Source organism: Cheilinus undulatus, linkage group 7 (genome assembly GCF_018320785.1).
Source record: "Cheilinus undulatus linkage group 7, ASM1832078v1, whole genome shotgun sequence".
NCBI lineage: Eukaryota > Metazoa > Chordata > Actinopteri > Labriformes > Labridae > Cheilinus > Cheilinus undulatus.
Window position 1 is genome coordinate 30,852,695 of NC_054871.1, and position 27,535 is coordinate 30,880,229.

The following is a 27,535-nucleotide window of genomic DNA, read 5'->3' on the forward strand; positions in this document are numbered from 1 at the left end:
GTGGTTTAAGGACTGAAATTTCTTAATTTGTACCCCCTTGAACTTTAGGTTAGTTTTAGGTTAGGGCTAAAGGATTTGGGAAAATAATCTTATTTGCAGTACAATTGCGATTTCATGTGATTATTTTTTAAGTTCCTCATCCTGTGTATTTTTCACCAAACAGGCAATAAATCATTCTATATTTTAACCAAGACAGTATTCAATGGCTCAAACTAGAGCTGAACAACTTTGAAAAATATCTAATTGTTATCATTTTGACTCATCGCAAATTCAATAGGAATTGTTGTATGGAAGGGATTTTTATGAAAGTAGGAGTTTTTGTGAACAATTCTCAAAATTGATACTTAAATTATTTCATTGTGTAGGGCATAACATCTCTGCTGAAAAAAGTGTCAAACTGGTATTTTGTCACATTTCAGGTTAAAGAAATACGGTTTGAAAAGTGCAGAAGGTGTGATTCAATCAAAATTTCAATTAATTTTCCATTCCTGTTCTAGGTTTAAACTACATTTAAATGTCAATATCAATATTGGTATCAACTACAATTAATTTGTAAATATCTGACTATCTACAAAAATCCAATATTGTGCACCCAAACAAAAATGTAAATGAAATAAAACCTACAGAGAAACAATGAGATCTGTGATTTACATTGATTCATACCAGGAGTGTCCAAACTTTATCCAATAAAGGCCACACACAAATTTATAATGATGGCGGGTCAACTTTCAGATCCTTCACCTTCAAGATATTAGAGTTAGTAAAACCAGTCTAATATAGGTTAAGAAATGCTCAGTGACTGGGTAGGGTTAAATGGCTACTTAATGGGTGACAAGGCAAACAGCCAATCATTTTAAAGGTTTAGGGTTACCAATCTGGTGTCAAGGGCCCCTTGTCTGTCATTGCCTCTTCTATTTACAACTGTAACCCATCAGAGCATAATAATGATAAATCAAGATGTCTTTATTAATTTGGTTGCCAATATGTTTGCCATTTACAGTGTTGTCTCTATTTAGTCATGAAAAACACACAACTAATCTTCTTGGCTTAATGTTTGTTTGCAGAAATGAGATGGAAGCACTGCTTTGTGCTGAATTTTAGAAGTAAGTACAATTTCATATACAGAATTTGCTACAGGCTGATCAAAAATGGACCTCGGGCAGGGTGCAAATAGCCTAGTGGTTAAGGTGCACCTAATGTATGCAGGTGGCCCAGGTTCAAGTCTGGCCTGTGGCTACTTTCCCACATGTCTCTCCCCCACTCTCTCATCCCTGTTTCTGTCTCTATCCACTGTCCTCATCATCATTAAAGGCTAAAAACAGCCAAAAATTCTATCTTAAAAAAAGGACCATGGGCCACATTCGGCCCCCAAGCCATAGTTTGGGGAAAAAACTGAATTGTACCATTATATTACATCATATCATCACAGCAGGAAACATTTTCTATTTTTCAAATCATAATTAATACAAATGATACAAATCAAAGCACTACAGTCTATTAAAAATGAGAAATGAGAAGTCCATAATGAACCTGCTGCCCAGTTCCTGCTGTCAGAAAAAAATTGAAAGCCCTTTTTAAAAAGTCCCTCCTACCATAAAAAATAACCTGATCCCTGAAAATGGACCATCTTCTTTGTAAGAATTTATTTGCTTTGTCCCATTCATGGCTGGAGCCAACCTTCAGCTGTGACAGGGTGAGAGGCAGGTTACACCTTGGACTGGTTGCCTGTCAATAACAGGGCTGACATACAGACACTAAACAAGCAGTCACTTTCTACTCTTAACTTACAGGCAATCTAGAGTCACCTGTTAACCTAATGAGTATGCCTTTGGATTGTGGGAGGAAGCTGGAGTACCTGGAGCCCTTGTTTTCACAGGAGAGCATGGAAAGAAAGATCTTGTCTGACAGAGATTTAAATCAGGAACCTTCTTGCTGTCAGGCGACAGTGCTAACCACTGCACCGCCATGTATCCCCTTTCCCAAATGTGCTGAAGGGATTTAATGAAGAGGAATTGATTTAACAGTACTTGTGCAAACATTAAATTTACAGCAATAATCTTGAAACACTATTGAAGCTAAAACATTCATTTGGACTGAATAAAGCTCTAATAACTTAAATAATCATTTTTGTGGTCTCAACTAACACCTGTTCACATTAATATTCAGACTTAAACTGTAGTCTATACTGGATTAAATTCCATCATGAATCCATCATCGTATTATTCATGTATTCACATGTGAAGCCAAAGACACTTTTATGCATTTCTTACCAAGGCCACTGCCAAATACAGCATGAAAAAAATATGACAAAAAGTATAAAACACATTCATTCAATGTAAAAAAGTACAATGAAGTTTAGAGCACAGACAAGAGGAAACAGAAACTGCAGCACTATTAAGCAGAGACTGTAACTGCTGGAGAAAAAGTATGGTTATACATAACTGTTGCTGCCATATGCTCTGAGTGCAGTGAACTTTTCAGACTGATACTGTAAAGAGTAACTGAGTCACAAGACGAGGCTGCAGCTAAGAAATTAATCCACATCACACCATAGATCAGTGGTTCTGAGCTAGTCAGGCCTCAACACTCACCACCTCCAAGATTTTTTTTCTACTTTTCTTTTTTCATGCTAACTTTCACCAGCCACTGAAAACGGCAGCCCACCAGATATGAACCACGGCCATAGACCACTGTACTTCCTGTTAGCTTACTGTGATTATCACACAAGTTTAAGGGAGAGATGAAAAGTGTCTTGTATGTTTTCAAACAGAGCTCAACCTCCCTACACCTGCTTTATGTTCCGTTAAACAGGTCTTAGTTGTTCAGAGTGCTGTGGGGTTCAGGTAATGGATTTGATCGCAGTGTCTGGTGGGGGTAATCTACTGAGGCCACAGGATGGACCAGCAGCTAGGTTGCTTGTCTCCAATGAGCTGCGGAGGACGGTGCGTTGCCAACTGTTCAGGTTGTGAGATCTTGAACCCATGCAGCCATGAAACAACATGAAGAGTTTCCTCAGAACAGCCTTCCTCAGGAGGATGTAGACCCAGGGGTCCAGGATCTGGTTCCATGTGGCCATACGCACCACCATGAGGAGGCTGAAGGAGGTTGGCTCGTCTTTAGCTCTGGTGGTCAGGATGATGACACGGATCTGCATGGAATAATGAAAGCAGAAAAAAATGTTTTTCAACTAATCAGACATTTTAAAGAGATGTTATGGATGGTTTTGCACATACTCAATACTTCTGAAAAGACAGACATACTGTTCACCCTGACTTTACCTGCCAACCCTGTAGTAACATTTCTGCTTGTTGGGACTAGCCAACATGTGGATCCATGAAGAAAATAAGAAAACAAAGAAAATATTGAGGAAAAGTTACTAAAAGTGGACAGGGATAGTGATGTTTATATTCTGCTACCAGTGTGCAACTGTTGCATCATTGTGCACGTAGCAAATGAAAATATGTAAACAAAAAGCTCTTAAAATGCACAACTAACCATAAAAGATGACATCTTGTGGACTCAAAGGTGTCTAAAAAAAAATCAATGAAGGGTCCATATCCTTAAAATTTCTATGGTTTTCAAGTGTTATTTAAATAATACTAATAAAAACAATAAAGAACAAGAAGAAGAATAAGAGCATACATTTATGTGAGCCCTTTGTAAAAATAGCCCTCTAATATTTTTTAAATGATATTACTAAACAGATCTCATATTGAACCAGAAGTGTGGTATGAAATAATAATGGAATTAACATTTTAAACTCACACTTAAAGATGTAAGGAGAGCATATGAAATATCCCAATGAATAATTCCCTTTCCTTATGCTCACTACTCTTCCTCTGACTGCTATCATAAACCAGCTTCATATTCTTTTCTGTTCCCCAGGATATTCTTCATTTACAGTGCCTATGAAAACTATCCACTCCTTAGATGTTTGATTTTGTAAACCAGTCATGTTCAATACAGTTGTTTTTACTAAAAAAATTAAAAGAAAACCCCTTTGTTGTCAATGTAAAAAACGATTAATGTCAATTTAATGAATATATATGTAACGAGTATAGGTGATTGCATAAATATTATTTGCCCCCTTTAAGGTGGCTGATCAAATTCAACATGTGACACATTACTTTGTAGAAATCTGTCTTCATTTTGACATCAAAGTAGTTGTATTTTTTTGTTGAAAAAAGAGGGTGAATACTTTTCATAGGCACTGTATGCAAGAAAACTGATCAGGATTTAGCCTATGTTGGAGCAGGAGTGTACTGAGCTGACAATGATGATGTATTATTAGAGCAACAATTGTGGCTATGAAGAAGAATGTGTTACAGAGAGGATGTTGATGAGCAAAACAGAGGAAAATGACTGCGCTGCCAGGAGGAGGATGGTATTTTGAAGGACTTTAGCGGTGTGTAGGAGTGCTCCAGAGATCAAAGTCATGCTGCAAACTTGAAGGAATTTAGAGGAAAGGTCAGACAGGTAACTGCTGAGGTATTTCAGTCTTGATGCCATACATAAATTGATAAGAACCTTATGATGACTGAGAAGAAGGCACTGACTGAAAATGAAAAACAACAGTAAAAGGATTGGTTAGTTTAATCTTTACACTTCACAGATGAAAGGAGCCGCCAGGGTCTGATGATTTCAATACCAATTTCCACATCTCTGACAGTCTGCCACTTTGTTCTCACAACAAAATCCAAGACAGAAACGCTAGTAAAAAAGCTATAAAATACTTAAACTGTACATGGTAGTGAATAGAAATGCCCAAGTTTCATCATTAGTATTATATGTGATGGATCAGGAATTATAGGGCATCAAGAATAACTGATGACAAAAACAGAAGATGACTGTGTCATCTGGCTGATAACACTGATATTATAAATATGGACACTGCCTCCATCTCCTTATGCTGTTAAAAATGAAGCCAAATTCCTCCAGAATACAAGCAATGTGCCGGTTACACCATTTACAGCTAAGACATGCACAGATTGGAGCAATGCAGAAATGATGCCATGACCTTTCTGCTAACAGTAGCACATATTTCACCCACAGTTAAAATGCCAAAGATCCCTCAGATCTGTACCAGTCCACAGCAGAGCTGATTCTTGTGCCAGTTTGAAGCTGAAAAGTTCAATGACTAGATTGGAAGTTTTTGTAATTTTTCCTCTTGCCTGTCCACCTCTTCTCTGCTATTTCTGTTGAGAATGCTGCAAGCAGTCACAATGGAGCTGTCACTCATGTTACAGCCACTCCTTTTTCCATCAAGTGACAAACTAAAACAAAAAACAAAACAAAAAACAAAACAAAACAAAACAAAACAAAACAAAATGAAAAAACTGGATCTGAATCACCATAACTCAGCACAAATCCTGAATTTGAGAATGGTTTGGACTGATGCTTATTTTAACTGTTAGTTTGACCCATGTCCCATCTGTTAAAATGGAGGAGGCTGGGCCTATGACCTATGTGTCACTCACTACAGTGGCAGTGAAAGAGCTGCTGGTGAATTTTGTCTCCCAAATACACGTAATAAAAGTAAAAGAAAGTAACAAAATAGCATTGGCCTGGTCAGTGCCTCTATCAAATGCAGTGATTCATCTTGAGAGTGCTCACATCCAGAGAAACTTGAAAGCTGAATGAAAGAGGTGTTTCTTTGAACACAGGCAGTGAACTTAAGGTTGACAAAGGTCTCAATGACGACATTGCTGTCCACATGAATGGGCTACAAAGAAGCTTTCGGGACACTTTTTGGTTTCCAACATCTAACTAAGTGTAAAGTCTCCAGTAAACAGGGTATCATTTCAAACAGTAATTGGTAATAGCAAAGACGCTGGCCCTGCCTCTTTCTGAGTAAAACATTGCACCAAAATGAATGCTGGGAATTAATGGGTTTTTAAAACCGTAAAATATGACAACCATACAATTTAGCAATTACTGAGAGCCCACATCCAATGACCAGTGAGTTACTCATAAAAATTATGACGTTTCTGATTAACTATTGGCACTGTCACATTTTAAAAAATAAACAGATTTATGAGTGTTCATCAGAATCTCTGTCAAACTAGACAAGCATCCCCATCTGTGACCAAACACGTCTTAAATCATATCTTATGTGTATTTCAACCATGTTAAACCATGTTGGATCTAAGCCTGAAAACAGCAGAATACAGAGCGACCGATGGCTAAAAGTCCATAGGAACACAACACCAGGCTCATAACTGATCAGTTCACTCCCCTTCAGTTTTGCCCAAAAACCACAGAGCTCTAACCTGACACCTCAGACAGACTGCTTTACATATCCATTGCATACCACCCCCTGTCTTTTCCTGTGATAAACACTAATTATTAAAGTGAAGATGCTGTAGGCTATTTAGTGTTTTTAACAGTTTAATCACTTGAAACAAGGTTGCTGATAATATTGATAGGGAAATAATCAGTGATAATAGTAAGAAGTGTATTTGTGTGAGAGGGCAATGATGGCTGATTAACTACCAAGTTATTTTACTTTACCTTTTTCTGTGTTGATTGAGAGATCCCAAGCAGCAGAAAGTGACGTATTGATGAAGTGTGTCCTGAAGCTGTCTTTGATAGTTTCTTGTAGAGAGGAGCACAATATTGCTGTTCAAGATTTAAGACATAATGTAACTGCATCATAAAGCCTACATGAGCTGCATGGTGTTCAGGGATGAATAGTCTCTTGAACGAAGTCAAGTGTTGGAGTTTGTATTATTCAAAATTTTGACGCCAATATTTTCACTTTTACTGCAAATGAATATCGGCTCCAAATATCGGTTATCGGCTTCCTTGACTACTAATAAACGGTATCAGTATTGGCCCAGAAAAAAACATATCGGTCTATCTCTATTTTCTACAGCTAGCCATTTTATAGATTGGCTTACAGTACAATTTAATTCCAACCTAAACGATCACAGACACATGCTGAAGCAGGTCAGGAGAAAGCAAATATATCTTTTTCGTCATGAAAAGCTTTCAGCGTGACTATTTTTCTCTCTCTTATAAAGAAATGTTACTACCTAGTTCTCCTCAAATGACGCTGATAAGTCAGGACTGTTTTCTATTTGGCACAAACGTTTCAGATTGGAGCTTTCCAAGATAGATCAGCCTGATAACAGAGATGACTCTGGCAAATTCACACACTTTGCAGGATAACACAGCTTATCTTTCACGTGCATTTGTCAACTGAGGATAAAATAGTCCTGTGTTTTAATTATTTAGATCACAAAACACAATATAATGGCTTTTATACACAGTGAATACTGTTTGCTAATCTACCGCCATTCATTCTCAAGGATTTATTTCACCCAAATGACAGTGTGCCATCCATATTTACATCTGTTACCATTTGCTTTGGTCCAGTCAGTGCTTCTGTAACATTTTTTTGCAGGCATCTAATCCTGACATTTCAAGCTTTCTTACTTTCTTTGTACATAATGTGCACTACACAGATTACCACAGGGAATTTTTGAACAGAAGTATTTACTTAGCACTTGCATCCAGTGAGTAACGTGATTTTTTCGGTTCAGGCAGGCCCTGACATGGGACTGGAAGAACAGATTGTTACCCACGCTGATGAAATCGGCAGGGGTTATGTAAAGGGTTCCATATCTTTGTTTGTTTCTTTGTTTCTATGTGTACAAGATAACTCGAGGACGGAAAGTCAGATCTTCACCAAACTTTCAGGGAATATTGGGGAAGAATCGATTAGATTTTGGTGATGTTCCGCGCACCCGTTCGGTTTTTCTCAGACTTTGAAATTTTGAACACCATAGTAATCAATGGGAGCGTGAGTTCCTTGGTGGCGCTGCTTAGGCGTGAGTCTGCCGCCTCAGACAGCCATTCTAGTTTAACATCAGAGGTAAAAGGTCTATATACAGGCAGTCAATAGGGGAAGCTCTAAATATTTTAGCTTTACTCCCGGGTGGCTCTTGCTCTTTCCATTTTAATATAGTCTATGACCTTGCACAAGAAGCTACACTGTGCTATCAGCATGAAAATGATAGGACTGCTGCTAGTCATTCTGTTAGACTGAATAGATGTGTAGATCTGGCATTGATCCTATTGGAAAACAACAGCTGTGCAATACAAGCTACTTGCAAAATATGAGCTTTTTAAATCAGTAAAAACAGAATTATGCAGTTTCACTTTGTAGATAAGTCAATATAATATGAAAATCTTTTAATCATATTATGCATACCCTGTGTTGGGTTGAATAAAAATGATTCCGGTACATTTCTTGTAAGTGGATTAAAACAAATTGGAGCAAATTAATAAAAACTAGATTTATAAGAACTTCTGTCAGCCCCCTCTACATTAGCATGCATTTTTCAAAAGCACTTACAGCCTACTCAAGACTAATCTCACCAGTAAAGGGCCCCAGCACACACAGGACACCAACATGATAGCCAGCAGCTGGCAGATCATCTCGATGTGGTAGGATGGGCCCCTGCAGTGATGTTTGCGCCTCAGTCTGGCCTGCAGCAGAGCACAACTAGTCAGAGAGTTGCACACAATCGAGAGAAGCAGAGCCAAAAGTCCCAGCATGGAGAACAGCAGAGGCAGGAGCACATCTAGCCAGTCTTTGGGCTCCTCCATATGGAAGAAGCACCAGCTTCTGGAACTCTGAACCTTATAGGGCCTCCATAGAGCCACAGGCAGCACAGCCACCAGCGCAGCCAGCAGCCAGGTGAGTCCCAACAGCATTTTCATGTGATGGGAAGCTAGCGCTGTGGAGTGGAAGATGGGCCTGGTGACTCCAATGCAGCGCTCCACCGCCATTGCACTTCCAAGAAACAAGGGGCTCAAGCCAAAGAACACCATGCATGCTCCAAAGATGCTGCACATGATGCGGTGAGGGTCAAATATCTCCCATTTCTTGTGAGAGCCATACACAAACAGCACCAGGGAGCCGTTGATGAGGTGACCCAGCAGGTCTGTGACCACCAGGCTGCTTGCAAACAGCAGAAAGGAGGCCTTAGACTTAATCTGGATGCGTTTGTAGGATTTGACAAGGATGAAGAGGGCGAGGCTGTTGGATAAGATGCCCACTGTCATGGAGATGACAGAGGTGGTGACAGAGAGCTCCCTGTGACTGCAGGTTGTGTTGCTAGGTCTGATCTCTGACCTGCAGTCTGTATCTGAGCTCCCATTGGCGGACATGATGGAGTTAAACTCTGGAGGGAGAGATGGATATGTACAATTCATTATTTGAACCAGAACATTTGGCACCAAATGCAGAGGCAAAAGACTTTTGAAAGAGGAGAGATTTGATTCTGTTATAGCAACCAAATCGAACAGAATACTCTCATGAGTTTAAAACAACTTTTCTGCCATATAGTTCACACAAGGAAATAGCCCATACAGCGGGAAGCACGTGCAGTTTTGGGTGGATTTATGCGCATACCTTACGTGGTAAAATATGCAATACCTGACGTTTTTCACCCAAAATAAACGTTTGAAGTGATCAAAAGGTAAAATCCGACATTTTAATAATATACATTTGAAGATGCTTGGGAATTACAAGAAATATCGTCCGTTTTATCAAACAATAACTTCAGAAAGAGCTTGAGCGTAGTTTCTTACCTCAGGTTTGCTGCTGTCGTTCACACTGCTCCATGACTTAAGGACCTCTCCGCTCTTTGTCTTTGATGATCATCTGAACAAACTCACGTCCTGTCAGCTCGCACGGAAGTATAAACACATTTTTTCCATTTATTTTATATTCCCTCTAAGCAGATGTCTTCGTTTCACCCGTCGAGGAGATGTGTGCAACTGGTTCGTCTGCGCTCCGCTGGAGTGAGTCAGGAGGCAGCAGAGCTTCAGCAGTCTGCAGGTCTCAAACTCAAACACACTTCCCAGGCTGCACATTCATGTTTACTCCATCCTGTAAAACTCTGCGCGTTTGCTCTCTCCTTCTTGCTGCTAAACATTTGCAGAATTACGCATCATATCACTGAATTACGCGACCCTGCTGATGTGAAGGTGACTGTCTTTTATTTTGAAAGTCTCCATAAACGCTCACCTGCATGTATAACTATCAATATTTTACTTCACCCTGTCTCCTTTTGTGTTCGATTATTCTGCTGCTTCTTTCTGCATTGCATTCACAGGATGTCAGTCTGTCCATAAACCAAACAAAATATACACTGTGAAAAACAAGGTCATTTTCTGTCGTCAAATTACATTTTCTAATTTTAGTTTTACATGGGTTTGTGTGTATTTCAGGGTTTTTAAACGTTGAAGGAAATACATTACACATTTCAAACCACTGAAATACTGTATAAATATGGGTTAAAATGGCAAAATTACAGAAGAAAAACACTGTAATTACTGTTGTTTTACTAGTAAAATAATGTCCATTTTCTATTTTTGGCTGTGTGCTGAGGTAACCCCTAAAAACGGGTCTGTCTGTGTCTGACTGACTGAGCGACTGACTGAGTGAGTGACTACTTTCAGAGCCATACCATACAGAGCTGGGTTTAGCTGACACAATGAACTGCACAAGGATAGGATTCAGGCGCAGACCAGATGGGGTGTTCAAACAGGCAGGTCATTCATTACAGTCCAAGTTCAGTACACCAAAAGGCCAAGCAGAAAGAGCAAACAAATCCATAGGAGCAATTTTCTATCTGTTACATGGGGTGTCAAACTCCAGTCTTAGGCCAAATCCAGTCTTAAATTTTATCTCATATTTTGACCTTTACAAGCCATGATTGGGACTTTCTGTCTCATATATCCATCCATTTTCTATACCGCTTATCCCATTGGGGGTTGTGGGGGGAGCTGGAGCCTATCCCAGCTGTCACTAGGCGAGAGTCGGGGAACACCCTGGACAGGTCCCCAGCCAATCGCAGGGCTGACATATAGACACAAACAACCAGGCACACTCACATTCACACCTACAGCCAATTTTAGAGTCACCAATAAACCTAATGAGCATGTTTTTGGTGGTGGGAGGAAGCCGGAGTACCTGGAGAGAACCCACGCATGCGGGAAGAACATGCAAACTCTGCACAGAAAGGCCCTGAACGGGAAGCGAACCAGGGACCTTCTTGCTGTGAGGTAAAATCACCAACCCCTGTGCCGCTGTGCAGCCCCTGTCTCATATATTTCCCTTAAAAAAACACTATTTTATTTATTTATTTATTTCGGACAAACAGAATAAGAATAAAACAACAATACAGAGTTCATTTTAATAGTGTACAAATCCATAATGCCATAACAACCAAAAAATAAAGCAGTTCATTGTCTGAAAAGGAGTAGGAAGAAGCAGAAGCTTTTTGAGTCCTACCTCCATTTACTCTCCTTTTATAATAACCACCATGTGCTTCTATTACCATTTTGATCTCAAAGTCAGTTATCAGCTGTTAAAGTTTTTTCCTCTATAATTCATTACTAATGAAAATGAGGTTGATTATAACACTCTTCTGCTCTAATTTGATTGTTAATGCTGTCATATTTTGCCTTCACAAATTAATCTTCAGTTTTTCTTCTGAGCTTCTTGTTCTTTCAGCTCACTTTGGACCAGACCATCTCCAGCGGGGACTATTTACTCCAAACCTCTTCTCAAATGATGTTTGGTTGAGGTTTCATTTGTGTCACAAACTCAATTTAATTGTGAAGCTTCTCTGAGAAAAAAAAACAAACAAAAAAAAAAAAACAGAACAATCTGTTGAAGAATTACTTTTCAGACACTCTTAAGGGATACCAGCGACTATGAAGGAAAGCTGCTCTGCTCGAGGGATGTTTTGTCTGAGTAAGGAGGACGTTTGAACTTGTACATGATGACTGTGAGACAAGATTGATGAGGAAACAAACTCACCCACAGACCCTACCCTTCCTTGGTCACAACCAGTTTTTAGACAGAAAGCTGTAGAATTTTTTTTTCACATAGTTTTGTTCCTTCAGTTCCCAAGAGATACAGCCTAATATGCTTATCATGTTCGTAGACTGTGAGGTCAGAGTATTGATTGATTCTGTTGTCTGACTGCAGCAAAGTGCCTGAAATAACTTCACCCAACACTCTCTAAACATCAACCGTGGTGCCAGGCGACTGAGTCAGATGACCCAGGGGTCATACACCAGCTTAAAGCAGATATCACTTCATCAACAACTATAATTACCGCCATTATTAAAAGGCCAAGGATTTGGACGGATGCTGAGCTTAATCCATGTAATATGATTCCTGAAGGTGTACTCTGTTGCTGTCAGTTTGTTCCTTTTGTCTCTTTCACACTCTGCTGCTGTATTAGTGTGTGATTTTACTACATTAATAACCATAATTGCTTTTGTATAATATAAAAACTTTGAATTACAGTTGTTTTCTCAAATGAATATAAATTAATGTTACAGTTGGATTGATTTCCTTAACATTCTAATAATGAAATCTGGAAAGCTTAACGTGTTAAAAAACTAATAACGCAATTTAATCATATGACTAAGTTTGACCACAACTTCCTCCTGTAGCCTGCGTGGATGTTTATGTCCCTGGGGTGAAAAGGTTAAAGTCGGGTCAAACACAGCCAGCAGTGATGGGTGAGGAGACAGACCCAGGTCTGCTTCACGGCCAATTTCAATTTAAAAAGCTGCCTAATGGAAGTCTGGATGAAACAAAAGTTGTGTGTTCTTACTGTGGCGATGAACTGTCTTTACACTGAAGCACAACGAGTCTGAAGTACCACCTCTGGGCAAAACGCATCTTTGCCAATGTTAGCAAAGACGCTAACAACAACACGGGATCAAGCCATAACGCCAAGCTACAACGGCTCAGACCAGCAGACCTGGATTTGTCCCCAGAATGACAACATCTAAGATAATTAACGCGATCGCTAATGGGTCACCAGAGACTACAGACCATCGACATTATCGACGACAAGAGGCTTCAAGACATCATCCAGGTTGCCTCGAATGACTTTAAAGGGAACTAAAGTGGAGCAGCTGGCTTGAGCTACATTTATTACACTAACGAGAGACCACTGGACATCAGATAGCAAACACAGCTCCCTCGGGGTAACGGCACAGCGGATCATTCACTTTACAGCAAAAGTTATTTTGTACCTGATGTGTTTGTCTGCTGGGCTTGTTTGCAGTTATAAATATTATTGCTTAGTGAATTAAGACACTCTGATTTACAAACCACAAATAAGTTTAAAAACTCTAGTTTGTTTGATATGCCTTCATTTAAACACCATACTTTTACTAATTTATCTCAACCAAAAACACAAGTAAATGGCAGTAGCCTATTTTAAATGTTAATGTGAAGATAATTATAACAATAATAATAATAAAAATACATTTTGTAGTAAAAAGGGCTTTCAAAGTGCTATACATAAAGTTAAAATAATGAAAATAAACACTTGATAATAAGAATGTTTAAAACGTCTAAAAATTACTAAAACTAAAGAAACGCTGTGATTAATAATGATTAATCACAGCATAGTGATATGATTAATTTCATTAATTTTTTTAATTAATTGACAGCACTAATTTTAGTGTTTTATCAACAAAGAGTTGAACAAATTACTGATTTATTTCCAATCCTATGCCTCTCTAAATCCATGTTCAGCTGTTGTCTTGTCAAATTTCCGTATCACTGTAATTTTCTTCCACTCTCTCCACATGAGATCCCACGTTCCCACATCAAGCTGATGTCTGCCCTATATTCTTGTACAAAGAGTGCTGTGAAGTATGGGGCTCCATCTCTGACTTCTTCCCAGTTTAATTTTTGGGTGAGGCAGGGGTGTGTCTTAGCCCCTATGCTCTTCAGTACCTGTATTGACTGGATAATGGGGCAGGTAACAGCGGGCAGTGAACTGTGGAGTGCTATTTGATGATGCTGTGATACTGGTGGAGACAGTAGATATCCTTGTGGGGGCTCTTAATGTGCTAAGTGAGGAGGCTGAAGCGTTGGGAATGCATGTCTCCTGACCCAAAACAAAGATCCAGTCTTTTAGTTACGTTGCCATCCAAGTGGAAGTTGTTGGGCAGTTCACCTACCTTGGCAGTACGATCAATCAGTCCACTGAGCGCGAGGCTGAGATGGGTGGGGTGTTCCCGGTATCTGAGCATGCAGACGAAAGTCAGAGTCTGGCAGTCCTTGGGTTTTATGAGGCCTGGACATTGACTGATGGCTAGCTGAACTCGTTTGTGACATCTTCTCATTGGTGCTTTTTGGGTATCATGGCAAGATGTGTATAATGCTGACATGCTCAGGAGAGCGGGGAGGGAAGATTCAGCTGCTTGATACAGCTGCATGGGCTGGTCCAAACACTTGGGGCAACCGCATGTGTCAGGTAGGGGCACAACTGGGGTGATACCTGGAGAGTTGGGGCATAGGTCTGGGGCAGATCTGGATGATGGCAAACTGGCACACACTACCACAACTGAGCAAACAAATACAAAGAGTAAAGTGCAGTCACATTTACATTTTTTCTACATTACACGATAGTATTGGTTGGCCTGTGTGACCCTAACATGACACATACATTGTAAATTCATTACTTTCAATTATGTGACCAGCCTGGAGAAAAATGACAAGCTTGGGCCAATGGAGGCTAACATGCAAACATTAAACACTACATGGCTTCTTAGCAATGGGCAATTAATACTCCATCTCTTCAAAATGGCATATCTACACCACCTGACAACCACAGAATAACAGATGTCAATTTAACCTGCAGGTTTTTGTCTTGTGGGCCCTTATAGTATAGCACAGGGACACAATTTTAAACAGCCAAAATCATAACAGTCAGGCTTATTGATGTTGACATACTGCTAAATCTACAGTAGAAACAAATCCTTCTCCTCACACCACCGTTAGGACTAAAGTTTACAGAAATGTGGACAGGTTTAAGTATTTTTGGCAAAGCAAGTCTTTATTATCAAAGCATAGGGCAATGCTTAAGGGCTAACTTTAGCTAGTTTCCAAGACAGTGGCATTTGAAACAGCCTGCTTTCTATTTTCTATAACAATGATTCTCAATACATTTAATATTGAAAATGTGATTTATTTAAAAAAAAAAAAAACACTACTCAAACGTGTGCAGGACAAAATAAGACACATAGAGAGAAACTGTTTTGTCCACAGGGGGCATCTAAATGGACAAAGTGCCTCACAGAAGCTTAAAGTGCTTCTGTAAACAGGAACAAGAATTGGATTCGTTTTAAAAGAGTTCAGTTTTACATTTATATTTTATTTGGTGTACACAGCTTATAACGTTGTTATATTTGTTATGGTATTTGTATTTACTGTATTTTGTCATGTGGCTCTAATGTAAGTGAACAGTTTATTATACTGTACATGTTAAGGCCCACCTAGGCACACTTACACATACAAACTATTTAGAATCACCAGTTAGCCAAATTGTAAGAAAAAATGTCTATGGTTTGTGGGAGGATGCTGGAGTACCCAGAGAAAATCTGCACATGCACCAGGAGAACATGCAAACTCCAGTCCAACTGGGATTCAGAACAGGAACCTTCTTGCTGTGAGGCGACAGTATTAACCACTGCATCACCATCCAGCCCAGACTAGGGACAAGAGTGAATTAACAGATGGTATAACGAGTGTGCAGAACATCAGTTCATACTGCGTATTATTTTCTTATCATTATTATGTTAAATTGCATTTTCCCTTTCAAATAAATAGATATTAATTTAATCAGTTCAGTTCATGCCAAATTACATACAAATGTCTTGAAGGATATTTTCTAGCAGCTGAAACTGCAACTTGCCAAATGGAATCTTTCTCATAAATTCCAGACAGCAGCTTATGTAGTTCAGAAAGTTGGGGACAAAAGGCTGAATTAATTTTCTTGTTAAAAGTGTGAAATTTTGTTAAAGATGTGCCTGAACAGACTATCCTGTCCTCTCACTATGATAATGAGAGTTTCTCCTCAGCTTCCTCTTGTTGCTAAATCACCCCTTCTGATCTGACAAGGTGACTCAGGATGAATTTTTCCCTCAAGGTGACATTACACCTAAGTGTGGTGTCACACAGTGTGTTATGTGCTGTAATGACCGGTAACTCAGTGCTTGCAACAACGCCAGGCAAGCAAAGGCATGGGAGTGCGATCACGTTCTTTTGTCAGCAGCATCAAATGGGGCCACTGTAATAGACTGACAGCCTCAGTGGGGTTTCGTTGGAGACATGAGTTTATCGAGATGGGAAAATAACCCATAATGCAGGCTCTCTGCCGGCAGCACTGTCGCTTCCTCCAGCTAATCACAAAAACACTCCTGAGACAAGATTCAGACATAACAAAAGTACCCCTCTTTACTCTGCTCTTCTTGTCCCTCCCATCATGTCTCCATCTGTCACCCTGACCCAAAGATTTGCCTCATTTTGGATATTTATGATGGAGCATAGTCAGAGCTAACACAGCTTTGAAACCTGTCAAAAAAAAAACAAAAAAAAAAACAGACAACTGCTTGCAGAGGTCTGATTACAGGTGGCAGTCTGTTCTACCATCACCTTAAATTTCCACACTTAGTTTCTTATGGGTTGAGACATTTGATCCTAAAAGATCACAATGATTGGCACCAAGTGAATTACTACACCTCCAGCCAACAATTTAAGAAGGAAAGGAGCAAACCACTATTGTTTTTTAAGATGACAAACACTTATGAACAGATTTTGAGGAAACTTGAAAAGTCTTCGCATCAGGAAAAAGTGAGAACTTGCCCGGGGCCTCAGTCTGCAGGTGGCTTCAAAATATAATCATTAGGTGATAACTTTAACTTTCAATGATTAAAATGTGTATTATGAATTTAAAGAAAGGGCAGAGAGTGAATGAAATTTCATGATAAATTTTTGTTGAAATCTTCCCAGAAATTGCTAGGGGGAATCTCTTGGCCTGACAGCAAGACTGAGGGCCCTCAAAGGACCCTAATATGTCTTCACAGTATGAAGTATGAAGTTCATACTGAGCAACGGTTTGGTATAGATCCCTATGGGCATGCTGATACAATACATGGGTGGCTCATAGTGTGGTAAAATTATATGCAGTGAAAATGGCATGAATCCTGCTTGCGTAACCATCTACCTCCCATCTGTCCATCTGTCTGTCAAACCAGCCAGCTCCCAGCTCCTTAAAGGAGTCAGAAGCAGTGTCAATGGAGAGCTCCAAATTTAGGGAGCTGTTGAATCATTGATCCCGCGATGCAGTCATCTACTCAGCCTGATAGCCAATCAAAACCTGCGTGTGTTGGTGGTTGTGAATATGTGGGTGGCTGACTGTTTCTGACAGGTGCTGAAAGAAAAATAGTGTCTTTACACTGAACCATGCATTCATCCATCCATGCATTTGCCAAAGTGAGTAGTGGCTGCAGCACATGCCTGGGGGCTATATCAATGTACAATTTTGGGTCACAGGTCCAATTCTAAGGAGCCTTTCAGTCACTGATCTCTTGATTCATAGATTGAGCCAGCCTGACAGTCCACAAATCCCTGTTAGTTTGTGATTGTCTGTCTGTGGGTGGCCTATCTGTATGAATGTGTGTCTGACTGACTCTGGATTCTCATAATTCCAGGTTTCCATATATTTATCTATTCATCCTTTCATCCATCAGCTGTCCATTCATCCATTCATCCATCAGTCACTCCGTCCACCCATCCTAAATTAAATGCATCGGTCTATCAGCCCCTCCATCCATTAATTCATCCCTCCATCTATCCATCAGTTTTATCATCCCTCCATCTGTCTATTCTACCATCTATCAGTCCATCCATCCATCCATCCATCCATCCATCCATCATCCATCCATCATCCATCTATCCATCCATCCATCCATTGATCCATCCATCCTCCATCTTTCAATCCCTCCATCTGTCAGTCCACCCATCCATCCATCAGTTTATTAATCCATCCATCTGTCCATTCATCCATCTATCAGTCCATCCATCCATCCCTCCATCCATCATCCATCCATCCATCCACCCATCAGTTTATTAATCCATCCATCTGTCCATTCATCCATCTATCAGTCCATCCATCCATCCATCCATCCATCCATCAAAACATCCTTCTTTCCATCAATCTGTCTGCCCATCCATCCAGCCAACTTCAATACATCCATCCTACCATCCATTGGTCATCAGTTCCTCTGTCCATTAACTTATCCATCCTTCCATCTGACCATTCATCCATTAATTCATCCATCCATCCACCCTTCCATCCATTCATGCATTCCCCATCCTTCCATCCCCCTGTCATCCATCCATCTATCATTCATCCATCTATCCATCCAGCTATCCAGCCATCCATCATCAATCATCCATCCATCATCGGTTTGTGCATCCGTCGGCCTGTCCAATTGAGTTGTGGCTTCAGCCACACGACAATATCAATAGAGATTCAGGTTAACAAGTCAAAATTGAGAGAGCTTAGCAACAAACAAGGCCGGATGGAATATTCTATTCATCCATTTTCTACACTGCTTATCCTGTTCAGGGTCACAGACAAGTAGAATATTCACATTTTTAAACTACAAAAAAAAGAATTAAACAAAAATACTTAAACTCTCCTACACTAAGTTTAATATACACTTTTAAAAAAGATGAGAAAAGAAATTTCTAAGAAGACCAGAGAGCAGTTTAGCTTCTGCTATAATTACCACCATTGGTTCTGTCCATATTATTATTATCTCAGTTTGTATTATAATATCAAAATGTTGAGTTTTCTATCAAATATGGCTATTACCGCTTATTCATTACCATCTCTAGTGACATTATGGACATATTCAAGAAAATAAGCCAAAAATCCATCTTATTCATTGTTTTTCTGCTTGTTTTCCTGCTTTCTGCATTTGCTTTACTCATTCTGTACCTCCTTCTGTCAGTCACTGAAAAGGAGATTTGAAGCCAATCAGCAGCATGTTGAAAGTGCTGTCTCAAACTTTCCTCAGTTGAACGTAACAATGAGGGGGAGCTGAAGCAGGTCATATGCCTCCTAACAAACAGCTACAGCACGTTGGCAGGTAGTTATATAAGCTATGTCTGCAATTAATTAGAAGGGTGCAGAGCTTGCACCCTTCTAATTAATAAAAATCTCTTTACCATTCAGTGTGTGCCCACAAATGACATTAACTATTCTGACTAAAATCATTTTCAAATATTAAGCACAAAAAAAAGAAAATAGTTGGTAATGGTGTAAATAATCAGGTTGATAAAGTTCAAGATAATTGAGAATTCCTCTATTATTGTTGTAAAAGTAAAAAAACAGTGCGTTAGCCGTGTATTAATGGCTGTTAGTTGACTCAGTATGGTGTGGTGTGCAAGATGACTGTTTCTCTCATGCAGTCAGCAGGACTCTCTGGTTCAGTGATCACAGAGAACATCATGACCCTCAGTGAAAAACAAACATGCTGATCCAGCATGACACATACAGCCATACTAAGTGAGGAGCACCATAGAAACACAGTACAATACCCTGTTGCCATGGTGACGAGGTGCAGTCCTACCTAAAGTTATTGATGAAAAGTAAAAACATTTCTGACAGTTGTGCAGACAGAGCAAATCTGAGCAGCTTGTTGCAAACAATGATATCTTTGCCAGAGGTAAAGAATCAAATCTGTTTTTCCTTCTCCTTTGTTGAGAGATGAAAACTTACAAAAATGTTCAATTATTAAAGCCTTTGACAAATATTCAAATATTTGGGCCTTATGACAGATGCTATTATGAGTATTGAGACTAATGTTCCACAGTCATGTTCAGTAACCAAAGAAAAACTACAGCTAAAAATGGCATTCAACTGAGAAAACATAATCCTGATTAGAGGTGGAAATAAGTTGAATCAATGGCAGGGAGCGGTGATTTCAGGTCATGGAGCCAGGACACACAGATGCAGTAACTCAACCTGCCACCAGGTGTCAGTGCAGACACATAAAAACAGCAGTCTGCATTTCAAAAGACTCTGCTAAAGCAATTAATTTATTTGATTCTGGCAGTTAAAAGGGACTTGGGTGATAAATCTGTCTTTTGTTGTGAATCAGGGAAATCTGAATGATGAAATCTGTCTCTAAAAACACATCATAGGTTGCTGTGTTTTGTGGCAGCTCGCTGTCAAAGCTCAAATTTGACTTTGAAGCCTGTCATGATGAGCAGCAAAGATCTGTAAGCCGACAGACTGAGATGCTCTGCTTATCCACAGCTGGTGCGTGGTTACAGCGCGAGTGTGAGATAAAAGTGTGAGTTTATCCTGCTGCTATATTTACAGAGGTGTCACAGACAAATACGTCTAGAAATGTCTCCAGTATGAGACTGTGACACTGCTAATGGAAATGGAGAACATGGGAATGAGGCCAAGGCTTATTCTCCATAAGAAATGTTGTTTATTGCAGGGTTTTGTTTGTTTTCCTGAGGATGCTTGAGAACCATTAAACCCAAAACTGTCGAGAACTTGTTTTCAGCAGCAGTTATCAAGTGTATTTTCTGTTCAGTATAAGGCTTCAACAGTTCAGTCCAATAGTGTATAAAAGAATTCAGCACTGTGTGAAGCTTCATGATGCTGTGCCCTGCTTTTTTCGGTAAAGTGCAGAATTTCTTTAGTCTGCTGTAATCAAGGGCAGATCCAGGCCAGGTGTGGCCTAGGGCACCCTAGAAATATGTCAGATGTCACCCCAGAATCCTAAATTGTCTGTGTGCCTTGTCAGAGGTGGGATTAAAATCTTATTAAAATCTAGTTTAGGCTGTGCTGAGCTGGGCTGTCATAGATGTCTTTGCATTTACAGTGTTATAGATTTTCTTCATAAATTGTTTTGTTATACATCTTTTTAAGGTCATAAAAACTACATCAAATATCTTAAACCAGGTTTATACTTCTGTATCAAATCTGTCATAGTTATACCACAGTGGTCTACACCATTGTGAGTGCCACATACACCACATCATGTGTGTTGGTGTGTCCACGGTGCTCTATAATACTCCACCCAAGCACTACTTGACAGTACTATTTCTATGCCTGGTCCCACACCTGTTTGGGTACAGGAAACCATGGCAACTGAAAACGAGAATATTATGTTAGGGTTAGAGCTTAGAAGTATTAACCTGACACACCAAAGGAGTGTTTCAGAATTTAAAACATGGATATATTTTACATTTATCTAGGAAATCTCTCATAAAAAGCATTTCAGAGAGGCAGGACTTTCCAAAAGAAATGCCTGGAAGGTGATTGGAGGAATGATCTCTTCATCACATTCATTATGGGCCAATCAGAGCAACAAGACAAAATGAAGTAGTAGACATGCACAGCTCCAGCACTAACCTAAAGCTAGCGCTGCTGTAGTTTGTCAGGGGCAGAGCTTGTCAGTGGCCAAATTCATGCTGAAGCCAGCTGGGAGACGTGCAAACACATCTCTGACAAGAGAAGCTTTCAGTCTGGCTCTTCACTCTTGTTAAAATGAAGAAACATGATCCAGTTCTGATTAAACTTCCACTACAGCAAGAGCCAAGCTAATTACTACAGTGGAAGCAGTCACTGTATGCACCAGCTCAAAGTACAACCCACCGGTAACGATCACAACCTCATGTCGAAGCAGGTCAGGAGAAGAGTGAAAACATCTGTTCCATCATGAAAAGCTCTGAGGCGCTTTGCTCTCAATTGAGAAATTGAGAAATCTTCTTAATTGAGAAATGCTGTCCAGTTCTCATAAAACCTCTCCTGTGGCTACAGCAGTCTCACACAACAACTAACATAACCCCCCTCACTCTTACAAACTCATGCCATAGCAGGTTGGCTCAAAAACAGAAATATCTTCATGAAAGGCTTTCAGTGCAGTTCTTTGCTCTTTATTTCACAGAGAGAAGTGCTTTATTTCTAATACAGTTGTCACCATACTTCTGAGCTAATTGCTACACTGACTGCAGCTATTCCTATCAGCTGCAAGTATAACTGAACTCCAACCAAAGCTACCGCTTCATTCTCCTCAAACCACACTGATTAGTCAGGTAAGTTTTCAGACCTTGCACAAACCTTGTAGATCGCAGCTTTGCAAGATGGATTTGCTTGTGAGAGGCATGGCGACTAGCCAGTCCATCTGCTTTGTAAGGTTAAATAGATACTGAGTAGCAGCTACATGTGTCAAGAAAGAGAGGTGACATTAAAGGAGATAGTGAATCAGTTGGCCACTGAAAAAGACATGGGTGAAATGCATATCTGATATTTTTTTATTCTAGCTGATAGATTTAGCCATTTGCATTGCAATCTGTAGTCATTTTACAATTCTAGAGTATACACAGTATGTCTGTACATATTACTCAGACACAGTTGTCTGGTGTTACCTGGCGGACCATTCACAGGGCTTGCTGTCAGCATAGTATTACCAAGTAGGTACATTTTTGAGAAGGTGCAAGTGTATTAAGATCAGGCTTATTATTGCCATTATGTAGTGTTTTGATGAAAAATGAAAAAAAAAAATTGATAGCACTTTATTTTAGTGGAACCTAATCACCTAGTAACTTTATAGTAACACGTATTAATTATCTAGTAATTTGTCAATATTATTATTACTAATATTATTATTTCCATAAATTACCTATTTAGTAATAAATTGGCATTTTACCAAGTAATAACTCAAAGATATAATAATATCAAAGATGTATTTACCTAGTAATAATGTATTAATAATCAAGTAATTCCTTGTAATATTGTTGCAGTTCTCTGGTATATTACCCTAGCCCCTGACGACACACATCCACATTTGTAATCATGAGCAATACATCAGCCCTTTAGCCTATAGCACTTTACCATTAGCCTTTTGCACTTTAACACCTGATGGACTTTAACTAAAATGGTCACTTTATTTTTGGTCAGTCATGAGCATAGACATTTAGCCACCTTCTGTATTGTTTATGTGGGTCTTTGTATAATATTTTACTATTTATATTGTTTGGTCTGAAATTTTTGTTCTCATTATGTACATGCTTGATGTAAACTTTTATCTTTTATATGTATACCATCAAACTGCCAGGGATGACAGATGAAAATTAGTCTATGGCTACAACGTGGCACATTTATATGTCCATGTTCATTACTGCCCCCCCCCCCCCAAAAAAAAATATGGAATGAAAATAAATAAATGAAGTAACCCTATCCAAAAAAAAATGAACTAGAGGAATTGTTCACCTTAATAATATTTGTTATTTTCAGGTAACTTAAAATATATGCTTTGTTAGATTTGAATATTATTTTTTATTAAAGTCAATGTAAATCTGTCACTTGTTCCTTTTAAACTATATTTGTGTTTGGTTGACATAAAGCATTTAAGTTACCTCAAAGAGGGCTGCAATACTTCTAAAAACCAGTTGGTGGCAGTAGTGCTGAACAGAAACCCATCTCTGTCAAAGAAGAAGACGTTTGAATTGATGACAGCTGCACAGGCACACAGCTGCTCTATTGTAGGTCACCTTTGTCTATGATCTTCACATTTTGGCGGACTTTCTGACTATCCTTCAGGTGAAAGAGGTAAGAGACTGCTCTAAATATGAATATTTTTTCCTGAGTGCATTTGTATGTGTTTTTTGTACGTTTTTTTTGAGACACAATGAAACTTTGATTTTGGAATTTTTTAGGCTAGCCTTGCATCAACTTACATGAAACTACTTGAACTCTGCATGTCTTTAAAAACTGTTTCCACTTTGAAAACACTTTGTGGAGCCCGTTATTTTAGACGTAAAAGCCCGTTCAAATGAAGCTGGTAATCCGAAAACAGTTGAGTTTGACCTAAAAAGCTGCTGACTATCACCTGACTCCAATTATATATTGATTGATTTCTCAGGCAACAGTAAAATAATACTGTCAGTCTCAACGTAAGACTCCGTTTGACCCAGTTATTAACACTTTTCAATTCAGCTGGTGTTAAATTCCTCAGCATGAACATGTAATGTCACTGATATTTCATCTCAGTTGGCAAAAACAAGTTAGTTTGATAGCAGGTGAGCTCTGTTGTAAGTGAAGGGGTCCTGTCTGTGAAATGAGTAACTAGTGATAGATGTTTGATATCATTTATACATCAAGTGACTGAAAACATAGAAATAAAAGTCCTAAACTGTTCTCGGTCTGTATTTGTATCATTAAGCTGCAGGTGCCCAGTAGGACATAAGCAGTAAGAGACTCAGCTGATGGAACAGGAATCAAATAAACATGATTTTAAGGTAAAACATTCAAAAGTCATTTAATGTTTTGTGTCTGTATTTATCAATGTTTTAATTTTCCTGTAATATCACATTTTTTACCTCAATGATTGTTGAACTGTTTAGTTAGTGAAATTAAGCTCAGTTTGTTTGCCCTGCTACACCCTGCTGAACGAGCTGGTTTGTAAAAAATATATATTCAATTCTGTTGTTGTAACTCTTTTAATAGTACAGCCACAGAAGAAGGATCATAGCTGATAGATGGAGTAAAATCTTAAAAACTTACTGTACAATATTTTATCACTCTCTTAGGTACATGTTATCATGAAGAGCTAGCTGTGCTAGAAGGCTTGCCTATCCTACCAGAGGTTAAACAGTCTCGCTGAAATCATCCAGCAAGAACCACGGTGGAAACCAAATCTGGCCTGCAGTTCATTAGAGAGAAGGATCTCCCTGCCATCATCTCACCTCTGTCTGAGGCTCCTCAGAGCACAGCGGACTAAAGGTAGCTTATGTTTCAGATGGTTTTTATTATCCTCTAAAATAGAAAAACTAATTCAATGAAGTTAAAAGCTATGTACTGCCATTCACGTTACACATTTCATTTAAATTCTTCAGATTAACTTTGAATTACAGTATGTTGAAGTTTTAGATTTTTTTTATTATTCATTTACCCCCAGCAGTAAAGCTCAGAGCAGTGACCTGTAAATTTTGATTGCTATGTTTTTCTCCATCTTTGTCATAGTCACTGTCATCAGTTGTTGACACCGAGGCCTCCTGACTGTCCAAGATTAAAGGTCTGAGGTAAGCATACTTTGATTTTAATATGTTGAAGAGCTTTGCAATAATTGAAACTTCTTGTAGGCCATGTATCGATAATCTGTATATTTGTCTGTGTGTTAAGTAAGGAATATGATTATTTTTTCAGGTGATTTGCTCCAAGCAGCTCTTGGGATGCTGAGCATCGAGGGTCAGGCACTTGTACCTCCACATCTAAATGTTGCAGCATGGCTTGAAGCCTTCTCCTGAAGCTTCTACAACTTCACTCTGCTATATCAAGAGCAAGCTTCTCTCACACTGGAATCAAACAAGGAAACTTTCTTTTGGAGGCAGAATTTGGGGGGTTTATCTTTCTGTAAAGTTTGCTTCCACAAGTAATGAATAACAACATCTTTTGAAATGATATATCATTTATTTCTTTTCATGTGATTTCAGGTTTTTAGTGTTATATTCATTGCAGCTCTGACTCTGTTTTTATTTTACAGGTGGAGTGACTTTAGAATGTATTTTGATGCATTTGGGAATTACAGTTTGGTCTTTGAACTATGTTCTGGGTTTAATTAAAATTTTTGCTTTTAACATAATTAAACATTTTACGAGGAAAAAGTTTCCATAAAATATCTAATTGAGGTCAACATGCTATATGTTGATGTAACACATCTTTTTTGAGTTGGTCTAACATAAAGAAATTAATTTAGGCCTACTTAAATATCTAGTTAATGTTAAGTATATCTTTTAAGTTGGTTCAACTTTAAAATCATTACATTACTGTAGCACAAGATTTTTGACTAACATTTTTTTTCTTTTTTGAGTGTAAAAGAAGGACTTAACTTCAATTTAGAGGGCCAAAATAAAGGAATTACCCAGGATTTATCAAGCAACTTAGAAAATGATGACTTTATTTTAAGCAATTACTTGCTAAAATACCACCTAATCACTACCAAATTGTCGCAATTCCACAAGGGTTGGGATTAGGATTGGAGACCTGAACCCCAGAGGGTTAGGATTAGGCTAAGACTCTCAGATACTGACATATATTTGAAGTGGTCCAAGAGTAAAAGTTAGGTAAGCCAATGACCATAGGTCTAAGTTAAGCGAAGTCCATATAATTGTCTAGAGCCAACCCTGGCTGTAATATCACAAAAGTTTTAAATGTCAAATAATACTTTTTTAATAATAAAGGATAAATGTAGAGCATTTAACAAGTTTATTTGCCATAAACATTCAGTCTTTAGCAAAGTGAAGCTATTCCCTGGGCTAGCCAGCTTCTGAAACTAGTCTGGTGTTGCCATAAAGATATAAAAGTATTGATAAGGTATTTGTCACCTGTTTTAAAGGTATACTATTTCATATGTAAACATTATCAAATAGATAGCAAAGACATCTGAAATATGTCAGCTGTTATTCCTTCCACCATGTGGGGGGAAAGAGATGAGCCACCCGCTCAGGGACACTCTAAGTCAAGGCACAATGGTAGGTTTTGTCATGAGAGAAGAGTTGTAGGAGAAACATCAGACCATACAAAATACCTTGTTTTGTCGGAAACACTTCAGAGAAAGAAGAGCATCAACTTTGGGCTACACAGCTGAATGAAGCTCAGTAACACAGACAGCCACACTGTGTAGAGACCAAGGTTATAATAGTTTTGGATTTTTCATTAGTTTTTATTTTTATTTTGGTTTCACTTTCTGTGTTCAATTTCAGTTTAGTTTTTATTAGTTTTGACTGCTGGTTTGTTAGTTTAGTTGAGTTTCTATTTTGCAAAAAATGCTTCTTTTTAGTTTTGTTTTTATTAGTTTTAGTTTGTTTATGGATAGATGTCAGGTTTAAGTGAGAGTCATACATTTTTAAAAACATATTAAAACAGGCTACTCTTCACTTATCATTTTATTTACTTAATGATGATGTTTGAATACAACTCCAGACATAAAACTACCACTATGCGAAGTCTTAATTTTACACTCCCCAGACTTGGGTGTCAGTATCAGTCAGTATGGTTGTGTCAAAGACTAAAACTAAGGATATTTTGTTTCCATTTTTAAAAAATTTTTGTTAGTGTTGTAAGTGCACTATACAGTTTTAGTTAGTTTTCATTTTTTGGTAAAGCTTAGTTTTTATTGGTTTCAGTTAACTAAAATGATTTTTGAATTTTAGTTTTAGTTACTTAATTAGTTTTAGTTAACTATAACAACCTTGGTAGAGACACTGTAATTGTCAACTTAAAATCACACAAATTAAGGTATTCTAATCACGTATCCTCAGCCTGTAGAGCACAATTTTGCCCATCATCACGTAGCACAGTTTTGGCTCCAAGCATATCAGTATCATTGTTTCTGTCCTTGGGTTTCCAAGGTCGATGAGAATCATGATGTCCCTTCTGGCTTGTTTTAAACAGCCACAGCAGGCTCATTTGCAGCCAGCTTGTCCTTTGAAGCCTTTAAAATCCCACCTTTCCACCTGAAGCAGCAGTAATTGGTTTGCAGAGCACACAGCGCAGATCTCAGGAGCAGCCAGTGCACTTAGCGTGACACCCAGCACCGCTCTGGCTTTCCTCAGAGCACCTGAGAGCAATCCAACATTAACATTCAACCTGAGTGCAAACGCTGGCAG

The 27,535-nt window shown here is 38.7% G+C and overlaps 1 protein-coding gene and 1 long non-coding RNA gene across 2 annotated transcripts; one reads left to right on the forward strand and one right to left on the reverse strand.

The window, feature by feature from the left end:
- Window positions 1–2,839: 2,839 nt before the first annotated feature.
- Window positions 2,840–9,748, reverse strand: ptgfr (prostaglandin F receptor (FP)). The gene is made up of 3 exons (XM_041792230.1): window positions 9,601–9,748; window positions 8,383–9,191; window positions 2,840–3,148 (listed from the first exon to the last, which is right to left on the reverse strand). The coding sequence occupies exons 2-3, from the start codon at window positions 9,175–9,177 to the stop codon at window positions 2,840–2,842; spliced, it is 1,104 nt and encodes a 367-aa protein (XP_041648164.1). The 5' UTR covers window positions 9,178–9,191; window positions 9,601–9,748.
- Window positions 9,749–24,510: 14,762 nt separating this feature from the next.
- LOC121511700 lies at window positions 24,511–25,217 on the forward strand. The gene is made up of 3 exons (XR_005992064.1): window positions 24,511–24,650; window positions 24,891–24,949; window positions 25,074–25,217. It is a non-coding gene; the product is annotated as an uncharacterized LOC121511700 (long non-coding RNA).
- The last annotated feature ends 2,318 nt before the right edge of the window (window positions 25,218–27,535 follow it).

Bases quoted from the DNA above. Each gene is read 5' to 3' on its own strand.
- ptgfr (XM_041792230.1), bottom strand. From the start codon at position 9,177: ATGTCCGCCAATGGGAGCTCAGATACAGACTGCAGGTCAGAGATCAGA. The intron at 3,149-8,382 runs GTGAGATTAGTC...TATTCCATGCAG, and splicing joins TGTGCTGGGGCCCTTTACTG to ATCCGTGTCATCATCCTGAC.